This window comes from Haliotis asinina, chromosome 3 (assembly GCF_037392515.1).
Source record: "Haliotis asinina isolate JCU_RB_2024 chromosome 3, JCU_Hal_asi_v2, whole genome shotgun sequence".
NCBI classification, from domain to species: Eukaryota; Metazoa; Mollusca; class Gastropoda; order Lepetellida; family Haliotidae; genus Haliotis; species Haliotis asinina.
This window is the reverse complement of record NC_090282.1, coordinates 5,536,599-5,562,411: the sequence shown is the minus strand read 5'-3', so window position 1 is coordinate 5,562,411 and position 25,813 is coordinate 5,536,599. Positions and strand designations below refer to the sequence as shown.

Here is a 25,813-nt window from a genome sequence, read left to right as displayed (position 1 = left end):
GTCAACATCAGCATGGCCAATCTACAACGTCAACATCAGCATGGCCAATCTACAACGTCAACATCAGCATGGCCAATCTACAACGTCAACATCAGCATGGTCAATCTACAACGTCAACATCAGCATGGCCAATCTACAACGTCAACATCAGCATGGCCAATCTACAACGTCAACATCAGCATGGCCACTCTACAACGTCAACATCAGCATGGCCAATCTACAACGTCAACATCAGCATGGCCAATCTACAACGTCAACATCAGCATGGCCAATCTACAACATCAAGATCAGCATGGCCAATCTACAACGTCAACATCAGCATGGCCAATCTACAACGTCAACATCAGCATGGCCAATCTACAACGTCAACATCAGCATGGCCAATCTACAACGTCAACATCAGCATGGCCAATCTACAACGTCAACATCAGCATGGCCAATCTACAACGTCAACATCAGCATGGCCAATCTACAACATCAATATCAGCATGGCCAATCTACAACGTCAACATCAGCATGGCCAATCTACGTCAACATCAGCATGGCCAATCTACAACGTCAACATCAGCATGGCCATTGTACAACGTCAACATCAGCATGGCCATTGTACAACGTCAACATCAGCATGGCCAATCTACAACATCAACATCAGCATGGCCATTGTACAACGTCAACATCAGCATGGCCAATCTACAACGTCAACATCAGCATGGCCAATCTACAACGTCAACATCAGCATGGCCAATCTACAACGTCAACATCAACATGGATACTCTACATCATCAACATCCTGCATGGCCACTCTACAACATCAACATCAGCATGGCCAATCTACAACGTCAACATCAGCATGGCCAATCTACAACGTCAACATCAACATGGATACTCTACATCATCAACATCCTGCATGGCCACTCTACAACATCAACATCAGCATGGCCAATCTACAACGTCAACATCAGCATGGTCACTCTACAATATCAGCACGGCCACTCTACAACATCAACATCAGCATGGCCACTCTACAACATCAACACCAGTATGGCCTCTCTACAACATCAACATCAACATGGCCAATCTACAACGTCAACATCAGCATGGCCACTCTGTTACTTACTGTTCACCTGATGAAGGAGCAAGCATACGCTCCGAATACGTTATTCACAATAAAGAAGTTGAAATCCACAAATCTTGCTTTGTTATTCATTCCACTTCTAAATGTCCTTCAAAGATTTAACATATGTGCAGTGCCGTGAACTCCTTATAACATGGCGGCACATGGGATTGTGCATTATGGAACCATAGTTGATAAATATGATGTCATTAGTGAAATTGTGGAAAATAGGAAAGAAATAGTGGAATTGAAAAAATGGACTGAAAACATGTTCACTGAGTACAGATGATGTTATATTTGCCTGTCAAATTCTACAAAGATCCATTGTAAAAATCTTTCATGAAAACTATTTATGCTACACTGAAATAACATGTTTATGGAAATTACTTCCCTCCGTTTGTGCCCTTTATTGCAAACAAACACTCTCTGGTAAATATGCTAAAAAGTGTATTTGATGTGGCGTGGCGTTGGATTCGATCCAGTTTCAATTACACGTCATCTATTTCGTGATATCACCATGTGACAGAAAGAGTTACGTCCCCTAGAGGATTAGAGCCATTCTTGTGGGTTTCGAGAACTGTTGCTGCAGGATTACAATTATGGGGAAACTGAACATGTTTGTCGTGTCCTTCAGCAACTTGCAAGGTGTATACTACGCAGGCCAGATCGTTCAGGGCCATGTAACAGTGGAACTGACAGACACAATGAAAATGAGAGGTATTATCTTAAGTCTTCGAGTTGAGTAGGCGTGACGCGGGAATTTGACGTTTAATATTTATCGTATGTCGTGTCAACATTATTATGATAACTATAGGAAGTCAGAAGCCGTTGTACGGTACTGAAATCTGGAAAATCATCCTAATAGTCTTTGCATAGTTAAACAGGATTTCACTCGTCTGGAGATGGTCATAATGCGGTGCCACCAGATGATGTGCAGTTTCGCAACATTCTGAACATTCTTTTCGGCGAGGCGTGGCACTGTGGCATCAAGAACACCACTTCGTGATGTCATACGAGTCTTAATGTACGAGACATCATGATAATTACGCGATCCCCGAATTAGGTCATCCCCGAATTTAGGTCACCTTATGTTGTTGTGCAACACTGCTGATTGCTACACAGCTGTCAAATGATTCAACCTGTACTGAAGGCTTCATACAAAGACTGCTGGTTAAAGGTCACATGCAACTAAAACATCAAACAAGATTAAAATACAATTATCACTTATTCATGACATATGATATATATTGCTGCTTGTGTAGCGGGGCGTGGAGTCATCCCACAGATGACATCCTTACCTTGTCAGCTTGCTGACGGGGGTTAACCTCTTTGGTCATGTGGACAAGGCGTCAGACTTCGGATCGGAGGGTCCATCGTTCGAATCCCAGCACGGGATTCGGAAATTTTGTGGCCACTACACTTGTAAGAAAATAAACAAAATTATAAGCGCACAATCGCGATTCAAAAGTGAATTTTTCTTTGCTTCGGCTTACTTCCCTTACTTACTACTACTACAACTTCATACTCCAGGCATGCATACCATTTCAAGCTCCGCGAACATATTCCCTGCACATGCATTTTGGGCGCAGCACAGTTGTAAATCACTTTTTCCCCAGCGCTGGGGGAAATTTAGTGAAGTTTGAACTCTGATTTTGTGGGCTCTTTTTTCGTCACATTTTATTTTCAGCTTTATGTGTTGAATTGGCATTTTTGATGATTTTTTTTGGTACGTGCATACCGAAAGTTATCAGAATCTGCAAAGTTATGTTTTCTGTTGCATGTGACCTTTAACCTACAGATTCTGACTTGGTGTTCTGTAAGAATAATGCTATGAAAAAATTCGGTGCACATGTATTGATGAATATGATTAACAATCGGAAATGATTCAGATAATACAAACCCTGTATTAGCAATTCTTTATGATAAATGTTCTGTTCTCTGCTGGCATGCAAGGTGCACTTACGTGTATGCTTGTGTTAATCTAGGTTTCAGAGTGTGGTATCTCTCTGTTACACTGGAGACTGTAATCCCTGTGGGCATTTAAAGGTCACATGCAACCAAAATATCAAACATAATTAAAACACATTTATCACTTATTCATGACATATAATATACACTGCTGCCTTAAAAAAACCAAATAAACACAATTATAAGCGTACAATCGCGGTTCAAAAGTGCAATATTTTGTACTTGGGCTTACTTACCCCGAAACGAAGCCCTCGGGAGACCGAACCCAGTCATAGTGGGTGGATATACATTCAAGTGTAACGACGGCTTCCGATTGGCTGGTTCATTTGCTGATATGCTGAGGGTTCATTGTACAGAAAGATGATCTGTTTGATGGGCATTTTAGAAGTATAGCCAGTCACAAGAAAGTAAGATTCTTTATGGATAACAACTTCTTTTTGTGTACTTGATGCGTCGTTTCCGTATGGCTTCATATACTGTTGTCAAACAAAATCATATACACTAAAAGAAGTCGTTATCCATGAAGAATGTATATAGAGATGTTGGGTTTGGGAAATACATGTTCTCTGAATTTGCGCTCGATCCAATAAAAAATCATGTCAGTAGAGATGGTAAACTACTGCGTGGCTGGAATCTGTCATTCGTCCAAGTACAAAGCAGGACTGGAAACTGACAAGAGTTTGCACCAGTTTCCGTCAGATCCAGTCATCCAAAAAAAATGAATGTAGTTTGTTTGCAACCCACAGACATAAAAACGCTATGTGTATCACACGTGCCTAATTACATAATGTGGCAGACACGGGACTCGGGTGCACGAGTCATAAATCAACTTATTTTTTTTATGTCGTATAGTCTGATAGGTGTTAAGTTCAAATTGCACGTGGTCAATGATTGAAGCTGTGTATTGCATGTTGTCTTTAGCAGACAGGCAGACAGACATATAGGTGTCAATAAACCAGACATTGAGCTTTCTCTTTGACAGAGACTGCTTACCACAATCAACAAGTTGTTTTACGTAACGAGTAGATTAATTACTTGTTTGTGTACACAACCAAGATTAGACTACTGCTCACGACCTCAAACGCTGGGCATGCATACTGTTTCATGCTCCGCGAACCTATTCACTGCGCATGTGTTATGGACGCAGCGCAGCACAGCTGTTGAAACCAGTTTTCCTCCCAGCGCTGGGGGGAATTTAGTGAAACGTTTGAACTCCGATTTCGCAGGCTTTTTTTTCATCGTGTTTTTTTCAACTTTATAGGTTGAATTGGCATTTTTTATGATTTGTTTCGGTAAGTGCATACCGAAAGGTACCAGAATCTGCAAAGTTGTGTTTTACGTTGCATGTGACCTTTAAGTAAGTTTGGACTATTATGTGAAGCCACAGATACACTAATCAGAATGAACTAAGTGTATATACATTAAATCCTTTCTCTGACTTTTGCACACCCTACTATGCTTTTTGTCTTACTTGGAAGTAAGGAGAAAGTCCTTCACAAAATCAGGGTTTTTTCTATACTTGCCCAGAGTCTGATAATTGCTGTATGCACTAATCTGCTTACCAGCCATGCAGAGATTACTTGTAATTCCTTGGCAACAGACTGGTTTTATGGTTGTATATGTTTGTGTGTGTGCGTGTGCGTGTGCATGTTTGCGCGCACACATGAATCAGGGTAGAGGGAAGTTGCTCCTTATGGAAACATTTTCGGTGGGCAAAGATGTGGACACACCCATCTATGCATGCACGCACGCACGCACTCACGCACGCATGCACGCACACACACACGCACCTTTAGATCCACTGCTACAAGTTCTATGATGCAAAAGGCAATATAGTGGGACAAAATAGTGTCAGCAGCAGTGAATAACTTGCCCAGTGGTATAGGTTAGTGTACTGTGTTGGTAGTTTGTTGCTGTCAAAGGTCATCAAACTGGCAAGTGCTCCATTCATGAAACTTGTCTGAAGTCAGTGTTTCCAGATATGTCTGTCAACGTTATAAAGTCAAATACGCAAATACATATAGGTACAGCCAGCCTTTGAGAAACTGACTAAATCTGCATTTACTTAAATGCTAAAAATTATTTACAGTATTTCAGAATAGTTGCACAAGATCACACACCCAATACATCATGAATATACAGGTGTTTGAGCATACCGTTGTTTCAGCATACCAGTGTTTCAGCAAACTGATGTTTGAGCATACTGGTGCTTCACTCTTTCCCTGTCACTGTCCCATGCCAATGCAAATATTAAGAAATACAGCTGGAACCAACAAATTTTATGTGAAAAAGTATACTATTTCTTGTATGTTCATAAACATTTTTCAGGAATTCGTCTTCGATTTGAAGGCAAGGCCTATGTACACTGGACAGAAAGGCATACAACAGGTACCGGAGACAACCGACGAACAGAGACCCGCCATTACTCTGCCCGAGAAGAGTACTTCAACCAGGACATACTGCTGGCTGGTAGATGTATGTGGCATGTCCCTTGTACATCAAAACTGAGAACATAGGGCAGCAATGTGAGCCTGACGTCATTGACAGATCTATATCTGGTTCATGTAACTATGACAACATGTCAGCCATCTACAAGCATTGGTAGTATTGTTCTATAAGGAAATAGGGACAAATGGTTCACAACTTATGCATGTTGTGTTATGTTGAGCATGAAACAAGTTCCAATATCATTATTGGCCATGCAGGCGGCAGTCCTGTCTTACTGAGACAAGCTGATTAATATAGCTGTGGCATTTCACTTCTACCACAATCTTACTTTATGATGTTACATATGTCATATTTGGGATTTCACTTTCTTCTTTTCTTTCTTCTTTTATGATGTTTGTGATGAGTTTAGTAGTAACTTGCCCTCACAGCTGACTCAGTGCAGTGCTTGGAGCATTGTACCATTAAGTTTCACCCTGATCAACGATAAGTGCTAAAAGCAAGATAAAAACAAAGAACACTGTATAGGGTAGTGCCTCTTGTGATCTCTGCACTCTCTACATCTGTTCCTTGTAGGGAAGCAGCAGTCAGGGGATGACATCCATCTGCCTGCTGGTCGCCACACCTTCCCATTTGCGTTTCAACTCCCACCACAGCTGCCATCATCCTTTGAAGGAGAACATGGTCATGTTCGATACACGGCTAAAGGCATCATTGATAAACCATGGAAGTTTGATCATGAAACAAAAAGGCCATTCACAGTGATTTGTTTGCTGGACCTCAACCGGGATCCAAATGCTATGGTAAGCTATTGTAAGCAGACCAACACTGATATAAATGCAAGCTCACTTCATTTCTTTTGTTTTTACAGGTAAATAGTGTTCTGATTATGTGTTCTGGTCAGTCTTAGGTCTGTAACAGGTCAGCACATATGCATGCAACATAACAAGCTTCTGACTCTAATTGTCTTTTGAATGCTTCATACTCCTCTGGTCTGTTCGTATTTGTATCTATACCCAAGGCAAGAACATGATGAAAGATTTTCTACAGTTGAACTGGATTTTCATCTTCATGAGTTCAAATGGGACATCATAGTTTTCAAACAGAAAAGAAGATTGTTAAAGCCAATTAAGACCCTGAACATTATATGTTTTAACCATGGGAAAGGACAAGGTATGATAAGGGTGGTTTTTGGCCCACTAACAAAATTGGCTGAAAACATGTTATTTGTTTAGAGAAAAGTTAGCTTTGCATAAAAATGCTATATTTTATATGTTCTGAGGTGTAATTTTTCTGCAGAGGGGCCCAAAATGGGTTTTATCAGTTCCCATGAAAAATAACAAGTCTGAAATATCATTGTGCCATAATGGCTTATTTACAACTGTTATTTTATTTACATACATATTACAGCAGTTTTATGACAGGTAGTCATGCTGAAAAACATGTCAATGTCAGTAATAATGTTTTAACTTCAAGGGGCCCAATTAGGGTTGCAAAACATTGTTAATTCAATTACTTGCCAATTGTGTCCCCAAAACTCAGTCATTATTCACAGCAATCTTTGCAAATGTAATCCATGGGTTAATTTTACAACATGTAAGCATGATAACAATCATGTTGCTCTAAGAATCACAGGGGCCTGTTTTGGGTGAAGCTACATTTTGGGCACAGCTTCATTCTAACAAATAAGTGGAGTCAGTATTTACCACCAGTTTTAGCAAATATACAGTTACCATCTCAATCATCATATGTTATTACAATAGCCAACCATTTTGCACTAAAAATCACAGGTCTTGACCTCAAAGGGGCCCATTTCGTGTGAAATTTCATTGTCAGTGCAGGTTCATATTAACACCATGCACATGTTAAAGTCAGTATTCAAAAGACTTCACAGAGTAATTATTCACAACTTATCCACTTTAAAGATATAAAACATCCTCTATTACTCTTCATTCACACAGTCATCAATCTCAGTATCTGATTCACTCTCAAGAACTGCAGTATTTAAAAGTGTATAAACCTAAAGTAGATCAAAATGTATAAAATATGAATTTAAAATATTGGAAACAAAATATTTGGGCCACTAGACCGACTTGAAAAGGTGAATGGTCAGTGTCTTAAGGAAAGATTTACATGATGTTAATTAAAGCTTGTTTCACCAGTGTTGTAACATAGATTACCAAACTTAAGAAAAACAATTACAATATTTGGATTTGATGTGAAACAGTTTAGTTAAACAATGTAGGCTTGATAAACAAACTTTGAAACAAAGAAAGAAAAGTTACATGGATTTGTACCTGCATGTCTGATAACAAAAGAAACCAACAGTCCACTATTGCAACCATTAGGCTACATATTCCTTTGCCTCCCAATGTGAATTTAAGCTTATATATTACACTTTACAACTATGTATGACTTGACGTCTGCTTGTGTTCATCACCTGCTAGACCTTGATACAATGTTCTTATTCTAGCTAAAACATCCTTTTCATACAGTTAAGTGTAGTCATTTTGGTTAAATGAAATCTAATATGTCATTGGAAACATCAAGGTACATAAGTTCTTGGAAAATGCATATGTTTATATGTATACATGGCAATCCTGTTAAATGACAGTGTTATTTTGACAGTGACAGGTGACTCAAAGATGTCTGAAACACAGACGATAGAAAAACTATGATCAAATTTGTACATAATAACAAAGATTTTCACCTTTACAGTACTGCTTGATCATATTTTGAAAATCTTCAGACATCGTCTTACTTTTCTAGCAGAGAACATCAACCAAACACCAATGTTTACCTCTCATAAATCTGCCTTGTTGAGTGCCTAATATGATATTGAAAATTTTAATAACGATGTTTGATATGTGTATTTTAGAGCACAAAACCATTCAAAATATAATGTATCATGGCACAGATGTGTAAATGTGATGGATTGCTTTTAAAGATGTTAGTTTATGTCAATGTTTATTTTTTGAGATGTTGTATGGGGCAATTTCATAAACCGAAAAAATGTACTTTTTTAAAGATTTTGATGTGAGCAAAAGCGTGACCCACCACAATTTTTTAGGTGTACATTCTAATTTACTCGCTTCATATGTGGTGAAAAAATTGGGATGGGTCACGCTTTTGCTCACACTTTTCTATCACTCTGAAAATCAGAAAAATGTAGGTTTCTAGAAGATGTTGTAAAATATGTTAACTTTGAGGTCTTCAAAGAGGAAAACTAACTACACTAGAAACATAAAAATGCAATTGGAGGTAACTTCAACAATTAATATATCTCCTTTCATGCTAAAATTATAGTGTTGTAAAATTTTGATAATCATGACATGTTGTGGGCCAATAAGGACCTCTATCATACCTTGTCCTTTGTGCTTGTATGTGAATCACCTCATCGTGATTCTTCATGAGATAATGCACTGAAAAAAGATGAAAATGTATAATTTGTCCTTAACCAGTCTCATACTATTTGTTTTGCTTTCCCCTAACCCAAGATAAAGTGGGAATGTTGTGTGGTATATTTCCCAAGAACAGTAGAAACATTTCACTCAAATGCACCCATCCACTGCACATGCAAACCACAAAGAGACTGTCTCCATTTTTCCCCATCAGGATAATGGGGAAGATTTCTGTGTTCATTTAATCCAAGACATCTTAAAAAGATCTTAAAGATATTTTTGAACTTTGGCTTTGTTTATCATTTTAGGCTTTGATTTATTAATCTTTAATGAAGTTTTCTAGTAGGCATTTAATTAAGTGTATTTTCAACTTATATGCAATCCCCAATTTCTTCAGGAAAAACTATTGTACATCATAAGTTGTTCATGAGTGGGCAATGTGTTGATGTGTCCTCAATGTTTGTTTATGTTCCCCTTCCCCCTCGGGGTACATCAACCCATGGGCCCTAAGGGACCAGTGAACAATATATTTATCTTACCAAACACCTCAATGTAATTTTGAACTGTATCAGAATATTCTGCACTTCAGCCAAGCTGTGTGAATGAAATGACTGGAATCTTGCATCTTGCTGTTTTTTTCTGCGGGTACTGCCTTAGTATAGTCGTTGCAGTGTAATTCCCCGTCTTAATATTGAGAGGGAATACATTTGAACGCTTTGTCAGTGTGGAGAGAAACTTGGTGGTTAATAAATACAGAAGATCTGATTTCGATTTCATATAGATGCCAGCTCAAGGTGCCAATTCAAAGACATTATGCTGCCTGTGCTGTGCATCAGGACCAATCTCTGCCAACTTCACCATTGACAGACAAGGCTATGTTCCTGGTGAGGCCATCATCCTGAAGGCTGAAATTGACAACCAGACGAGCAGGAGAATAAAGTCATCATCTGTGAAACTGACAATGGTGAGTTTAATAGTTCTAGGAGCATGTGTGATATCTGTACATGAAAGTGATTTCTCTATATTACAATATACTATGCTTTATTTTTCATCAGAATTCCTCCGTGGGGTACATATGAGCAGTTTCATGTCTATTAAAAATCCTGTGACAGTTGTAACTATATTTTTGAACTTTTAAACTTGTTTTTGTTTTCTGAGACCACTTTTTCAGGGCACCACCAGAGCCCCCTACAGCCAAGAGCCGGCAACTTGAGCTGTCAACCTCACACCTCAATTTTCATGCTGTCATCCAGAGTGAAAGACATACATGCGTTCTATTATGAAGTTGAGCTTCTACCCACAGAGGGTTCCCTCATGGGTTGCTGAGGCCCAACTGCGCATTTTAGCCCCTCCTGTCAAGTAGCTGGTGACAGTTTGATGTCCCTGACATTAGGCATTGCTACTTGATTGAAGAGGAAACGTTGTTTGATCCCCCAGTGGTAGACAAGTGCGTTTGACAGCTCAAAGAGGTCAACTCCCATCTGATGCGTGAATCCATCTGGTCATGCACAAGTCAGATGATAAGTGAAGTCATGGGCCTCCATCAGCTATGGCTCTTGATGGGCAGGTACTCACCGGCTACACAACAGGCTCGGCTGTCTGTCAGTCGGGGTGGATTCAACCCTATTCCTGGGGGCTTTGACAGTAGTCAGGGAAACTGCAGAGGTGATTACCCAATTTAACGACTCAGACCCCATATGTGAATAACCCCTCACCTCTCGCACATGGTCTTCCATCCTTCCCTCTGCGTATCCTTCTGCTTTGGGGAAGGAGGGACCAAAGTTGACGGCACTACTTCAGGCTTGCAAGGGCAAGGGTGAAGGAAAAGGTCAGGCTTCTCCTTCTCAACACTCTTTCCAGAATAAGGGTAAGGTGGCCCCAGTTTTCCGTTAAACATTCCTCCGGAGGCCTTCATGGTCTTGGCGCAAGCAGTTGCCACACTACCGACTGCAGGGATTCCTTGCCCATTACCCTATGTCCCTGTTGTCAACTTTCACAGTCATCCCTCGCAATAACGCGCTTCACAATACCGTGGATTCAGTTAAACCGTGGGGTAATCCATGACTCCTATTAAACGAAGTTGAACTGCGATCACACCCCTTCATGAAATCGAAAATGGTTCATCAACAAATCCACTGTTGTGCTCTGATAAATTGCATCAACTAGTGAAATTCAGCCCGGATGGCAACTGACAGTGTTTATCATATGTATCCATTGTGTTTCAGATGCTCAGAACATGCAGGGTTTTCTCAATAACAATCATACCAACATCGTAGTAGTAACTTATGAAAGACAAGACATGCCATCAGTTGAGTTACAACGAGTACTTACAATGTTTTTTGTGATGCAACACAGTGCGCTATAGCGCGGTAAAACACAGTCATCCAAGGACGCGTGGTGTCATAAAACACTTTTTTTTTTAATTAAATCTCACTTTTTTTCATTCACACTGTTGACAGAAAAAATGGAGACACCATGAGTGAATGGCATTACCTCATTCCATATGCGTATGACTTCCGTTTACCACATTCGTGAGGGTTGGTTTTTCGCACCAACCGCAATAGCACCAATTTCACATTATTTTTAGCAATCACGAACAGAGTAAGTCTCGTAAACATGGACTCTGAGCCCCACGTTATAGACTAATTGAAGTCATTTTTAATGATTAAATGTCCAACATTGTGTTTTTCACGATCAAAGTTGCAAGTACCGCGGGAGGTCAGTGGTGACTTGTCAGACTGTCACCTACGTAGAATGTGTCCAGGCAGGTAACGGCTGTGTTCATTGTTATGTTAAGTATGTTTGCAGAAAACATGCATTATATACTAATCCGATAGTAATATATACTATATACTTACATTATATACCAATAACTGCTTAATATATAAAATATTCTCATAGTGGAATTTCTTTGATGTAATATTATCGAATCGTTTTTACCTGAATCACAACAATATTGGACCCAAACATATGTGCACAGCTGATTGCTATTTCCTGCTTAGTTGAATAACAGGTAGCATTCAACAATTAACAACAGTTAAGTTATCATGTCTAGTGATTTGTGATTGCAAGTATCCCATACAGACATATGTTTTCATGTTCAATGTTTGTTTATTTTCACCTTCAACAATACAATACAGTTTTGACTGGGCCCGAAATAGCAGTTTTGTTATGGAAAATACGATTTTACTTGGCCTTTGTTCCACATTATGTAATAGGCATTATAACACAAATGTCTAATAATGCGGGGGGTCATCCGTGGACCCTAAGACCCGCGTTATGGCGAGGGATGACTGTACTCCTTGCTTAGGTCCAGTCGTTGCTGAACAAGGCAGCCACTGAGATGGTTCTAACGGCCCAGGAAAATCTGTGATTTTATTCGACTTATTTCTTGGTTACAAAGGAGGATGGATCTAAAGGTTCTGAACGACATGATTGAGTTTTTCTTTCAAGATGGAGACACTATGTTTGGTGATCTCGTCTGTAGAGGCAGGGGATTGTGTTACGAGAGTGTATTTTCTGTAAATTTTGTTATTAATTAAGTAATAATTATTATGGGTCACATTCCGCATCATAAATGTTCAGTGGTATTAATATTTTATTGGCAAGCCTTGAAGGTTATTCTCTAGAGTTACCTTCCTTTGAAAACGGTAAACACGAGGCTGTAGAGAATTCTACATTGATAATGATGGTCGTATGTGCTTAAACTTTAAGGAAATGTTGACTTTATATCTAAAGGTTAGAAGCCATGTTGTCGTCACGGAAATACACACCGATTACTGGAGTGCTTATCTGTTAGCATCTCCGTCAACGCTTGATCTACATAATCGCTGTCTGACTGCTTGTCTGTGTTACATTCTACATAACTGTTTCTCACTCTCACACCAAGACTTGGTGAGTTGACATTATATTGTGACCCACTGCTTTAGATTTGACTTCGTTGTATCGTACATTAAACCTCTCTTGTGAATCTTTTGTATCTTGCCTTTGCTTTTGCTGAATTATATTGTGACCCATACAATACAAATTACTGAAAATATCAGACTTTCCAGTGATATATTTTGCTGTTTCTGAGGGAGTTTCTTACACGTCTGGCCATGGTAACTTTTAACAAACATTTGGCTCAAGTCAATCAAACTCAAAGACGCATGCTTCCATATCCCTGTGCTCCCTGAGTTTTGAAAATACCTGAGGTTTTCCTTTGACAGGAAGTGCTCTCAGATTTGTATGCTCCCCTTTGGCATCTATGCAGTGCCAAGGGGGTTTACCAAACTCAACTGGTGTTGACTCAAGTCGCTAGGGTACAGGGACCCTTTTGTTACCCGTCATACCTGGAAGACTGTTACTCGGGGCACTCACCACTCACTTGAGATTTCACAGTTAGTGATGGATACTCTCACCAAACTGGGTTGGATTATCAACCTCAAGAAATCAGAATTAGTGCCGACACTGGATTCGATTTTCTTGGTACAGCAGGGCTTGGTCTTCCTGTCTTGGGGCCCGCATTTCCAAAGTCCAGAAGATTGTGTTACAATTCTTCCAGTCCCACAGGGCCTCAGCTCAAATTTCAGTGGCTACGGATAGTGGGGCATATTCAGCAAGCATTAGCGCAGCTGTGGTTTCACTTGAAGAGTTACGAGTAGGTCTCCCCATCACTCCTTCAGAAGGAGTGGCAGTTTCTACTGTGCTGTGATCAGTTTAGCAAACAGGTCATCGCTGCTTATCTCTCAGGTAGACAATGTTGATGCAGATACACTCTTGACGTCATGTTTTTGGTTACTCGACTGAAAGATACTTGGAATTATCTCACAGTTTAAGGGGTTGTCCCAGGTGGATCTGTTTGCCAGTGGGGTAAAGAACCAGACTGTATTGATTTAATCCGAGAGCAATTGGATGCCATCCAGCTCAGGACAGAGAGGGTTCTGTGGGTCTTCCAACCCATACCACTGATCTCCAGGGTACTCTCCCAGCTCCCCAACCAGCACAAGTGCTTGTGTTTCTTGCACCTGTGGTTGTCTCTGTGTTGGTTTCCAGTAATACTCAGCTGGACCAGGTCACTCAGGTCCTGCTATCCCAGAATGGCGAGCCACACCCTAATACCAGTGTCCAGTGGGTGGCTTGGCGTCTGTCTGGAATCACCTCCAAGCGAACCTCCAAGCGAAACAGTGATGCTCAATCCCTTTTCTTGACTGTAGTCCAGGTGTTGGAGTTTTTAGTTTCTGATAGAGGCTGGCCTAGACACGTCTGCTATCTGATGCAATTCCACGGCTATTTCAGCCCTCAACATTCCCGCCAAGGGTGTTCTTTTAGGGCAACACCCTCTAGTGCAGAGGAGTCACCCATGGGACTTGACTTGTCCATTGTACTAGATAGTATGTCCTGTCCTCTCTTTTACAATCTTGTCGATTCGTCTCTCCAGCTGTTAAGTTAGAAAACAGCATTTGTGGCGATGGTTTCATCCAGTAGATGGGTTGGTAACATAATGCTATGTCATCAGATCTGGATCTTACCATGCCTCATAAGAATTGGGTAAGCATTTGCTTAAAAGATTCCTTCTGCCCTAAGATTGATCACTTGTTTCACATAACGGAGCCTATCGATCTTACCCCCTTTACATCTACTGCTTCATCTGGTCATACAAACTGCAGGACTCAAGTGTTACATGCATGGTAAACTCTCAAAGCCTATTTTAAGAGAACAGCATCTCTTGTAAGAATAAACAGCTGTTCTACTGCAGCGGCGGTGGCAAGACTGGTCATCCGGCTAATGCACAAACTTTGTCGAGATGGATTGTGTTCGCTATTTGTGTGGCTTACATACACAAAATCCTATCTCCCCCGAGGACTGAAAGCTCATTCGGTTGGAGCAGTTGCCACCTCCAAGGCGTATGCTGTTGCTCTGCCCATTGAGGAGATCTGTTCTGGGTCTATATGGAGCTCACTGAGTACATCCATCCAGCTTATCAGTTGGACAAACTCTTGAGCAAGCTCGGTTTTGCCAGTCAGTTCTCCCTTTTACTGGGGTGTGATGCCAATAAGACAATTGGCATATAGGCTTTTGTCAGTCCGTGTCCTTGCCCCAGTCACGTACCACACTTTGACTGACAGGTCACTTGGTAAGTGCATTTTCCATGCAGTTGTAGATTGTCACTTCCAGTGTATCACCATGTCAGATGTAATACCATATGCGGTTTTATTATGTTTTGGAATCTGTCTAATGTACCCCAAGGTGGACTTCTTCTGATAAAGAGTTATATATAAGCCTGTCAAGGTTATGAATTCTTTGAAGAAAGTCGTCCTTGGGGTATAGCTGGCTGCCTTCCCGCATTCTGTCTGATTCGTGCAGCGTGAATAGTGAGGTGAAATGTTGACGGCTAGTGTTTCCTGCTCTTTTAATAGACAAAAGAAATGCTTATATGTACCACATGGAAGACTTTCTTCAAAGGATTCATAACCTCTACAGGTTAGTGTAAGTTTATTGTTTGTGTTTTTCATTGTCTGTACATGTATTTCTGTGTTTTATTATGTTGTGAATAAATTTTACATACTGCTACATTGTCTCCTTGTTGATTAGATGATGCATGTTTTATGTGGACTCTTTTTACTGCAGGTGACAATGTTCCATGCTACCACCAAAACAAGAACATCAAGTCGTGTGATTGCCAAACTCAAGCATGGGGAGATCGACGAGGGTGGACATGATTACTGGAATGGTGACCAGTTGGTCATTCCTCCTGTGCCGCCATCGTTTCTTTCTGGCTGCAACATCATTGACATCAGATATGTTGTGCAGGTGGGATACTCACATGAACATACCAGTATTCACTGAATCATTCCACATCCGAACAGGACTTGACACATGACATCGTATCCCAGTTGTGTAGATTGATGCTCATGCTGTTGATTGATCACGTGATTGTTAGGTCCAGATCTAATCATTTATCGACTAGCACCATATTTCTTAGTATATTTCTGAATATTTCTGAGTGCTGTGTTAAACAACAACCAAACCAAACCATAATGTTGCTGAATATTTCTGAGTGCTGTGTTAAACAACAACCAAACCAAACCATAATGTTGCTGAATATTTCTGAGTGCTGTGTTAAACAACAACCAAACGAAACCATAATGTTGCTGAATATTTTCTGAGTGCTGTGTTAAACAACAACCAAACCAAACCATAATGTTGCTGAATATTTCTGAGTCCTGTGTTAAACAACAACCAAACCAAACCATAATGTTGCTGAATATTTCTGAGTGCTGTGTTAAACAACAACCAAACCAAACCATAATGTTGCTGAATATTTCTGAGTGCTGTGTTAAACAACAACCAAACCAAACCATAATGTTGCTGAATATTTTCTGAGTGCTGTGTTAAACAACAACCAAACCAAACCATAATGTTGCTGAATATTTCTGAGTGCTGTGTTAAACAACAACCAAACCAAACCATAATGTTGCTGAATATTTTCTGAGTGCTGTGTTAAACAACAACCAAACCAAACCCTAATGTTGCTGAATATTTCTGAGTGCTGTGTTAAACAACAACCAAACCAAACCATAATGTTGCTGAATATTTCTGAGTGCTGTGTTAAACAACCAAACCAAACCATAATGTTGCTGAATATTTTCTGAGTGCTGTGTTAAACAACAACCAAACCAAACCCTAATGTTGCTGAATATTTCTGAGTGCTGTGTTAAACAATACCCAAACCAAACCATAATGTTGCTGAATATTTTCTGAGTGCTGTGTTAAACAACAACCAAACCAAACCATAATGTTGCTGAATATTTTCTGAGTGCTGTGTTAAACAACAACCAAACGAAACCATAATGTTGCTGAATATTTTCTGAGTGCTGTGTTAAACAACAACCAAACCAAACCATAATGTTGCTGAATATTTCTGAGTGCTGTGTTAAACAACAACCAAACCAAACCATAATGTTGCTGAATATTTCTGAGTGCTGTGTTAAACAACAACCAAACCAAACCATAATGTTGCTGAATATTTCTGAGTGCTGTGTTAAACAACAACCAAACCAAACCATAATGTTGCTGAATATTTTCTGAGTGCTGTGTTAAGCAACAACCAAACCAAACCATAATGTTGCTGAATATTTCTGAGTGCTGTGTTAAACAACAACCAAACCAAACCATAATGTTGCTGAATATTTTCTGAGTGCTGTGTTAAACAACAACCAAACCAAACCATAATGTTGCTGAATATTTCTGAGTGCTGTGTTAAACAACAACCAAACCAAACCATAATGTTGCTGAATATTTTCTGAGTGCTGTGTTAAACAACAACCAAACCAAACCATAATGTTGCTGAATATTTCTGAGTGCTGTGTTAAACAACAACCAAACCAAACCATAATGTTGCTGAATATTTTCTGAGTGCTGTGTTAAACAACAACCAAACCAAACCATAATGTTGCTGAATATTTTCTGAGTGCTGTGTTAAACAACAACCAAACCAAACCATAATGTTGCTGAATATTTCTGAGTGCTGTGTTAAACAACAACCAAACCAAACCATAATGTTGCTGAATATTTTCTGAGTGCTGTGTTAAACAACAACCAAACCAAACCCTAATGTTGCTGAATATTTCTGAGTGCTGTGTTAAACAACAACCAAACCAAACCATAATGTTGCTGAATATTTTCTGAGTGCTGTGTTAAACAACAACCAAACCAAACCATAATGTTGCTGAATATTTTCTGAGTGCTGTGTTAAACAACAACCAAACCAAACCATAATGTTGCTGAATATTTTCTGAGTGCTGTGTTAAACAACAACCAAACCAAACCATAATGTTCCTGAATATTTCTGAGTGCTGTGTTAAACAACAACCAAACCAAACCATAATGTTGCTGAATATTTCTGAGTGCTGTGTTAAACAACAACCAAACCAAACCATAATGTTGCTGAATATTTCTGAGTGCTGTGTTAAACAACAACCAAACCAAACCATAATGTTGCTGAATATTTTCTGAGTGCTGTGTTAAGCAACAACCAAACCAAACCATAATGTTGCTGAATATTTCTAAGTGCTGTGTTAAACAACAACCAAACCAAACCATAATGTTGCTGAATATTTTCTGAGTGCTGTGTTAAACAACAACCAAACCAAACCATAATGTTGCTGAATATTTTCTGAGTGCTGTGTTAAACAACAACCAAACCAAACCATGATGTTGCTGAATATTTTCTGAGTGCTGTGTTAAACAACAACCAAACCAAACCATAATGTTGCTGAATATTTCTGAGTGCTGTGTTAAACAACAACCAAACCAAACCATAATGTTGCTGAATATTTCTGAGTGCTGTGTTAAACAACAACCAAACCAAACCATAATGTTGCTGAATATTTCTGAGTGCTGTGTTAAACAACAACCAAACCAAACCATAATGTTGCTGAATATTTTCTGAGTGCTGTGTTAAACAACAACCAAACCAAACCATAATGTTGCTGAATATTTCTGAGTGCTGTGTTAAACAACAACCAAACCAAACCATAATGTTGCTGAATATTTTCTGAGTGCTGTGTTAAACAACAACCAAACCAAACCATAATGTTGCTGAATATTTTCTGAGTGCTGTGTTAACAACAACCAAACCAAACCATAATGTTGCTGAATATTTCTGAGTGCTGTGTTAAACAACAACCAAACCAAACCATAGTGTTGCTGAATATTTCTGAGTGCTGTGTTAAACAACAACCAAACCAAACCATGATGTTGCTGAATATTTCTGAGTGCTGTGTTAAACAACAACCAAACCAAACCATAATGTTGCTGAATATTTTCTGAGTGCTGTGTTAAACAACAACCAAACCAAACCATAATGTTGCTGAATATTTTCTGAGTGCTGTGTTAAACAACAACCAAACCAAACCATAATGTTGCTGAATATTTTCTGAGTGCTGTGTTAAACAACAACCAAACCAAACCATAATGTTGCTGAATATTTTCTGAGTGCTGTGTTAACAACAACCAAACCAAACCATAATGTTGCTGAATATTTCTGAGTGCTGTGTTAAACAACAACCAAACCAAACCATAATGTTGCTGAATATTTCTGAGTGCTGTGTTAAACAACAACCAAACCAAACCATAATGTTGCTGAATATTTCTGAGTGCTGTGTTAAACAACCAAACCAAACCATAATGTTGCTGAATATTTTCTGAGTGCTGTGTTAAACAACAACCAAACCAAACCATAATGTTGCTGAATATTTTCTGAGTGCTGTGTTAAACAACAACCAAACCAAACCATAATGTTGCTGAATATTTTCTGAGTGCTGTGTTAAACAACAACCAAACCAAACCATAATGTTGCTGAATATTTTCTGACTGCACTGAAACTACATTGTTAACTTTTTCTTTGACAAGGGATGAGACATTTTGTTGTTGGTGTATCATACAACAGTTTCTTTATCACGGTGTGTCCAAGCATGATCCTAAATATTAACGTTTGTCTGCCATGTACACTTGTAACTGTAGTTACTTCTCATGCTGACAGAATGAAGATCATGCTTATTTATAGTTATTGTGGACTCTCCCATGTCACACACTAACATTACCGGTAGTTATGTTTGTCATAAGAGGCAACTAATGGGATCACATGGCCAGGCTGAATGACTTGGCAGACACATGTCATCGTATCCCAATAGCACATATCAATGCTTGTGATGTTGATCACTGGATTGTCTGGTCCAGACTGGGTTATTTACAGACATGCTTTCATGTAGCTGGATAATTGCTGAGTGTGATGTTAAACAGCCAACAAATCAACCTGTTATGTGTGCTCTTTACAGCTTGAAGTGACCCCATCAGGACCTAGCTTTGATCTTGAGGTCCCACTACAAGTAATAATTGGCACAATCCCTCTACAAAGTGTTCTTGCTCAGCATCCTCCAATGGCCCCTCCTGTAGGAGCCCCTATCATCATGCCAAATCCTGGAATGACTGGTGGAGCCTACCCTCCACCTGGTGCAGGAGCTTACCCCCAGCCAGGGGCATATCCTCCTCCTGGTGCAGGAGCCCCTCAGCCAGGACCATACCCACCTCCAACAGGAGCCTATCCTCCAGGAGAGTCTCTACCCCCAGGAGCCCCCCCAGCCTATCCCCCAGGAATGCCAACAGATTTGCCCAATTTACGTGAGTAGCATTAGAAGGGAATGCTAGATTGTTTTGAAATCAAACTTTAGACTGGATGCTTTTTTTTAAGTTTTGATTCAGTGGCTTCAGCTAAAGGAAGCTAAGTTTTTTCCTTACGGTTGGATGGGATGGGAGGAATTGGGAGGACTTTATAATTATTAGTCTGTCATACATACAGGCCCAGAAACAAGTATAAGTGATGTCTCTGCTCTCTGTTATATTATACTTTATGTATATAATGTAGAAAATGTTTTTTCTTTAAATTAAGTTTGTGTCAGACACTATATCCTAGTGTATATGATCATGTACACACTTCAAGTACCCATGAAGATCTGGGGTACAACAGGTCTTCTTCAATACATGCTTGCCACAAAAGGCAGCTATGCTTGTTGTAGAGGCGACTAATGAGATTGGCTGGTCAAGCTCGCCGACTTGGTTGACTCATCTCATCGGTTCCCAAGTCCATGGAATCGATGCTCATGCTCACTGGATTGTCTGGTCCAGACTGGATTATTTACAGACTTCAGACATAAAGCTGGAATATTGCTGGAATATTGCTGAATGCGGTGTAAAACTCAACTCAGTCACTCATCATAACAAGACTTGTACATCTACATCTTTGACTCGAAGCCATGAATATTGCTTTTGAAATGAGAATTTTTGATGTTATAATGGTGAATGTACATCTTGACAGTTGGTGAAGTTAGAAGTTGAATCTGTACAAAAGTGGTCAGTGGTCTCGTCATTCATTCAGCTCATGGTATTAGCGCACAAATATGTTAGTCTTTGTCTTATCTGGATGATTGCTGCTACACAAGTGCACAGATACTTGGTATTGCATGTTTTAGTTTTCAACTGATCCATTTGGGATGAGTTGTGATTATCATTGTGAAATGCTGTCTGTTTCAGCCCCACCATCATATGGAGAGTGTGTGTTTGGGAAGGTCGACATCAAGGAGGAAGGGGAGAGTGAGCACGTACAGGGCGACAACAGATATGCCCCAGTGTATACGTACTATGACTGGGGCCACAAGCCCTCCGCCCCACCTTTAGAGTAGATGTGAGGGGTGTGAGTAGATTGTAACATGATGCCTGCTTTTGCTGTGAAATCATGCTAGAGGTTATCAGATGGGGAAGGGGCATAGACGCTTGTGCCATTGCGAGGAGTAAATATAATTTTAAAAAAAATATATATATATTTTGAGATGACCCCTGACTTGAAATGATTCACAGTACAGTAATGATTCACAGTACAGTATATCTAGACAAGGCCAGACACTTTGGTGTACCCCATGCGCTTGCTTTGCTGATCACCACCATCGCATGCAATCGATTAATACTTCTTCTAAACATTTTCATGAGTGATTAGCCTATCGATCACCACTTATGCCACCTACCAGTTCTTTATTGTTATTTCTACAAGTCGATTACATGCCAATTTTGACCCTCAACTGAACAATCTTGACACAAATGGCGGACAATGGAAAGCGTCAACCATCAAAATGGTTCTGCCCTCTGCCATCTGCTGACATCATATTTTGTTGATCATTTGAATTTTGTATTCATTCACAATATATTTAGTCATCCTATACTCTGTTGACAGCAACATTTGTTAAATATCTGTTTTTGTTCATTACCAGTTCTACTTGTCTACTTCAATATTTTTACATTTGTTGAACTCATATTTTGAGTTTTTCAAGAACTCAGTAAGTAGCTTATCAAATTATTCAACAGCTATGGCCTGAATGCCAAACATTATACATTTTTAACATAATTATATAGTCACATTTTTGGTGCATGTGCATTTATGTTATAAATACTATTGACATTACTGAAGTTTCTCATTTTGTTGTCATGACAAACATCCTTTTGTCTTTGGATTTTGTTTAAAAGCTGCACAAAACTATTGTATTTGCTTGTTTTGTACTGGTTGTGGACCCAGTAAGTATTTCAGATCTGAACTGAAAATTGTAAATGAAGATTCATCAATGAAAATAGTTTTGTTTTTGACATATAGAAAGTCCCTGGGATTAGTGTTGTCACTTTGATTCATATTTTTTCAGTGTTCTATATTTTGTATTCCAGTTTTTAAAATTTATTTGATGATAAGCAAGCAAAACAAATTGAAGGCCTCAGATACAGGACCCATTTATAGCTGCTGAAATGATAGCATTTTTTTCATTGCTCTTAACTGCTCAGAACGTTTTATGTTGTAGTCATCAGGCCTTTCACAAATATGAACAGTTATTTAGCTGATTTATCATTTACGGCTAAGTGTTTAACCATGAACATGGCTTTTTCAAACATACATAAGTAGCAAATAACATTTTATATTATTCAAAGTAGTGTTGGTATGAATGAAGTGGTATTTCAAAACATACATTTTGCATTAAGAGTCATGAGTTTTTAAAATTTTTAAATGTGTTTTGATGAAACTACTTCATTTGTACTGAAATTGTGAATCAATATCTTGGGACTTTTGTTGCAGTGTTTACATTGACCAAGTTATCTTCTGGTATTTTTTTCAGCATTATCTGTTAAAGGACTTCCATCAAATCCATCCTTCCTTTCCTCCTCAATTCATCCTGATATTGTGGCTGGAGGTTTGTCATGCCTTCAGTTCTCTGTGATCCTTCCTTTTTCACACATCATACTTGTAGTCCAGAAGGCTGTTCTCAGTGTGGTGAAACTGAATCGCCTCATGTCACCAGTTGAATTACAGGGTAAAGGCCATACTTTGATTCCTGCATGCAAGACTATCAAGCACATTAGGTTGTTACATTGTACATGAGAGACCAAGGAAGTGACTCTGTACTGTGACCTAATTTCTTCTTTAACAGTTCTTCATGCCACTTGGACTCAAATTCCTCTCCCATGATTTGATGGATTCTGCCTGTAATGACAAGTGTGTTGTTGTCATGTCTGAGTCAGGTGTTGTGGGCAGTTGTAGCTCAGGCTTTTGTTGCTCAGGAGTGAGTGAGTGAGTGAGTTTAGTTTTACGTCGCACTCAGCAATATTCCAGCTATATGGCGACGGTCTGTAAATAATCGAGTCTGGACCAGACAATCCAGTGATCAATAACATGAGCATCGATCTGCGCAATTGGGAACGGATGACGTGTCAACCAAGTCAGCTAGTCTGACCACCCGATCCCGTTAGTCGCCTCTTACGACAAGCATAGTCACCTGTTATGGCAAGCATGGGTTGCTGAAGGCCTATTCTACCCCGGGACCTTCACGGGTCTTTGTTGCTCAGGACCCCACAAGCAATGTCTGTCAGCCTGCTCTGTGGCCCGTCTACCTCTAGGGAATATGAACACCATACAGTTTGAAAATAGGAATATCATTGTCATTGCAGTATTTAGTCAACTTACATGTGTGTCAGTATGTATAAATTTCTGTTGGATCAACCAAAGACAATTTATATGTTATATAATCCTAATTGCAATTACCTTTAACAGTATTGTGGTATTTGCATGCATACCATGGTACCATTACAGTTGCTTGTAGGTGGTTTTTAACATTTAACCTCTTGTGCCTTTTTCTGATACAGAACTTGTTAGTGGTATGCAATGAGTACTTTAGGAAATGTTTACTGACTTAGTCATTGAATATGTTTCAGTGTCATCATCATGGGCTATAGACTGTTAGGAAGCTGTTGTCGAAACAGAGGTTATACCTGACCAAGTGATTTTTTTGGGTAGGGGCAATATTGGTTGTGTGTATTCGCTAAAGAACGTGTTTGCTAAAGAATGTTAGAAAATCATGTGTTCTCAGCCATAATGAAACAAAATATGAGTTGTTTTTTTTACATTCTGAATGTTCTGGAGGATAACATGTGGGGCCTTTCAGATCAGTTAGCTCAGAAATAATGTTTTGAAAAAAATATTCTCTTTACAATATTTTTCCTGATGTATTGTTTTTGCAGTTCTGTGATCAAGCTGATGGATGATTATTAGTGTCAAACTTTGTGATGAACTGGTACATATAATGTGCGATTTAAGGCCAGTATGTGTAAATCAAACTTGTTTATTGCTTGTTTGTGATAGTGTTTATTTCCAAAACTGTTTGCAGTCGGTTTTACTCTTATATGTCATTTGCTGAAGAATATATTTGTCAAAAGGTGCTTGTTTCTGGAATCCATTCGTTAATGCTCATTGACCTACTTTTGGAAGGAAACAGAAGTTGTATTCCAATTTTCTGTCTATAGAATACCAAGAATATGTTTGAATGGATTGTCAACTGTTGCGATATATATCTCACAAGGCATAATATTATTCATATTTTATTATTATTACTATTTTATACCATGTTATGCTTATATAATCACAATAAACTTACTCTAAATAATTGATCAGGGACCACTAATTGAGGGGATGGCTTTCTTGCAAAAGCAGTTCTTTGTTGTGGAATAATTCAGTCTCAGAATTAAATATACTCAAGCTCTAATCACATTAGTAAACTCTTGGTCACTGAGGCATAAATGGACTATTACAAGACAAGTCTCAGACAGCCTCCGATAGTGTTTTAGATGCAGTAAATATGATGCCTTATGAAGAGCCAAGTGAACAGTCCTCTGTCCACTGCTGAGCACAAATTGCATTGACCAGTTCAGCAATAGCTTTGACCGTTTTATCAGTGAATGGGTTAGTAGCCTGAATCATTAAGTCTGTTACACCTACCACTGTGATATCTACAGCTGTATGATGTATGGAATATCAGCAGATGTGTGCAATAGTAACGTAGAATTGTTTGTAACTTCTATGACTGTTTTGTAGCTTTGGTACATTTTTGACAATCGTTTCAAGTATTATGCACACAAAGGTAGTGGCAGCATGTATTGGAGACCTGTTGTTCACAAGAAGACACAATGGTTTTATATTCATCTTGGCTTGTATTTTCTTATATTGTGTTCAGAGGTATTTCATGATCTTGTCGTGAGGACTGTCCCAGCCATAGTTTCCTGGGTTTTTCCAGAGTGTTCACCTGTCAGTAATCCATCTCCCACACCCTTTGTGGAGAAATTTATGAATGACTCACGTCAAGGAATATTTAGCAAGTCTTCATAGCCCAAGCCATTTGAAAGTATTTGTTATTCTGTAGTCTTTTTGAATTGTATTTCATATTTTGTAGATGTAGATATTTTTAAGGTATCTTTATTTTTGGAACCAGCTGTTATTGTAAATTCCCAAATGCCTGTCACAATGTTGTTCATTGTCATGTATGTCAAACGTAATGACCAACCATGGGTTTGGGTTGGGAGACTAATGTTCTTGAGCAATCTTATAATGCCTCCTGTTGTTCCATGGTGTCACTTGGTGTATATATTAATCTGTCATTGTTTGCAGGTAAGAAGAATATGACCACAGCACTTGTGTCATAATTATAGTTGTGTTCATCATACTCATCGTGTATACTGTCAGGTTTTAAGTAATGGTTTATATAACCTTTTGACATATTTTATTTGAAGTTTGACATTATCTAAGATTCAGGTTTTCTTGGCCCAGAATACAATGTTTTGTTGAAGTTTACCTTTTTTAACCAACCCTTTATTGTAACAAATAAAGGTATTATGCTTATGGTATTTGTTCAGTTGTGTTAATGATGACGAGGATGAACAGTCATTTTGTTTTTATCATCAGCACCCAGCAACACCTTGCGCTAGTTCCGGCAACATCTGTTGTCTGTCCCCAGCACCCTGGAACACTCTGTGCTGGTCTACA

General features: G+C 39.1%; 1 protein-coding gene across 1 annotated transcript; it reads left to right on the top strand.

The window, feature by feature from the left end:
* The first annotated feature begins 1,677 nt into the window (after positions 1-1,677).
* LOC137277351 (arrestin domain-containing protein 3-like) lies at positions 1,678-25,669 on the top strand. Its single transcript, XM_067809043.1, has 7 exons — positions 1,678-1,831; positions 5,411-5,557; positions 6,104-6,330; positions 9,710-9,892; positions 15,538-15,720; positions 19,749-20,091; positions 21,001-25,669. The coding sequence occupies exons 1-7, from the start codon at positions 1,714-1,716 to the stop codon at positions 21,147-21,149; spliced, it is 1,350 nt and encodes a 449-aa protein (XP_067665144.1). The 5' UTR covers positions 1,678-1,713; the 3' UTR covers positions 21,150-25,669.
* Positions 25,670-25,813: the final 144 nt, after the last annotated feature.

Bases quoted from the DNA above. Each gene is read 5' to 3' on its own strand.
- LOC137277351 (XM_067809043.1), top strand. From the start codon at position 1,714: ATGGGGAAACTGAACATGTTTGTCGTGTCCTTCAGCAACTTGCAAGGT. The intron at 9,893-15,537 runs GTGAGTTTAATA...TTTTTACTGCAG, and splicing joins CATCTGTGAAACTGACAATG to GTGACAATGTTCCATGCTAC. The intron at 15,721-19,748 runs GTGGGATACTCA...TGCTCTTTACAG, and splicing joins ACATCAGATATGTTGTGCAG to CTTGAAGTGACCCCATCAGG.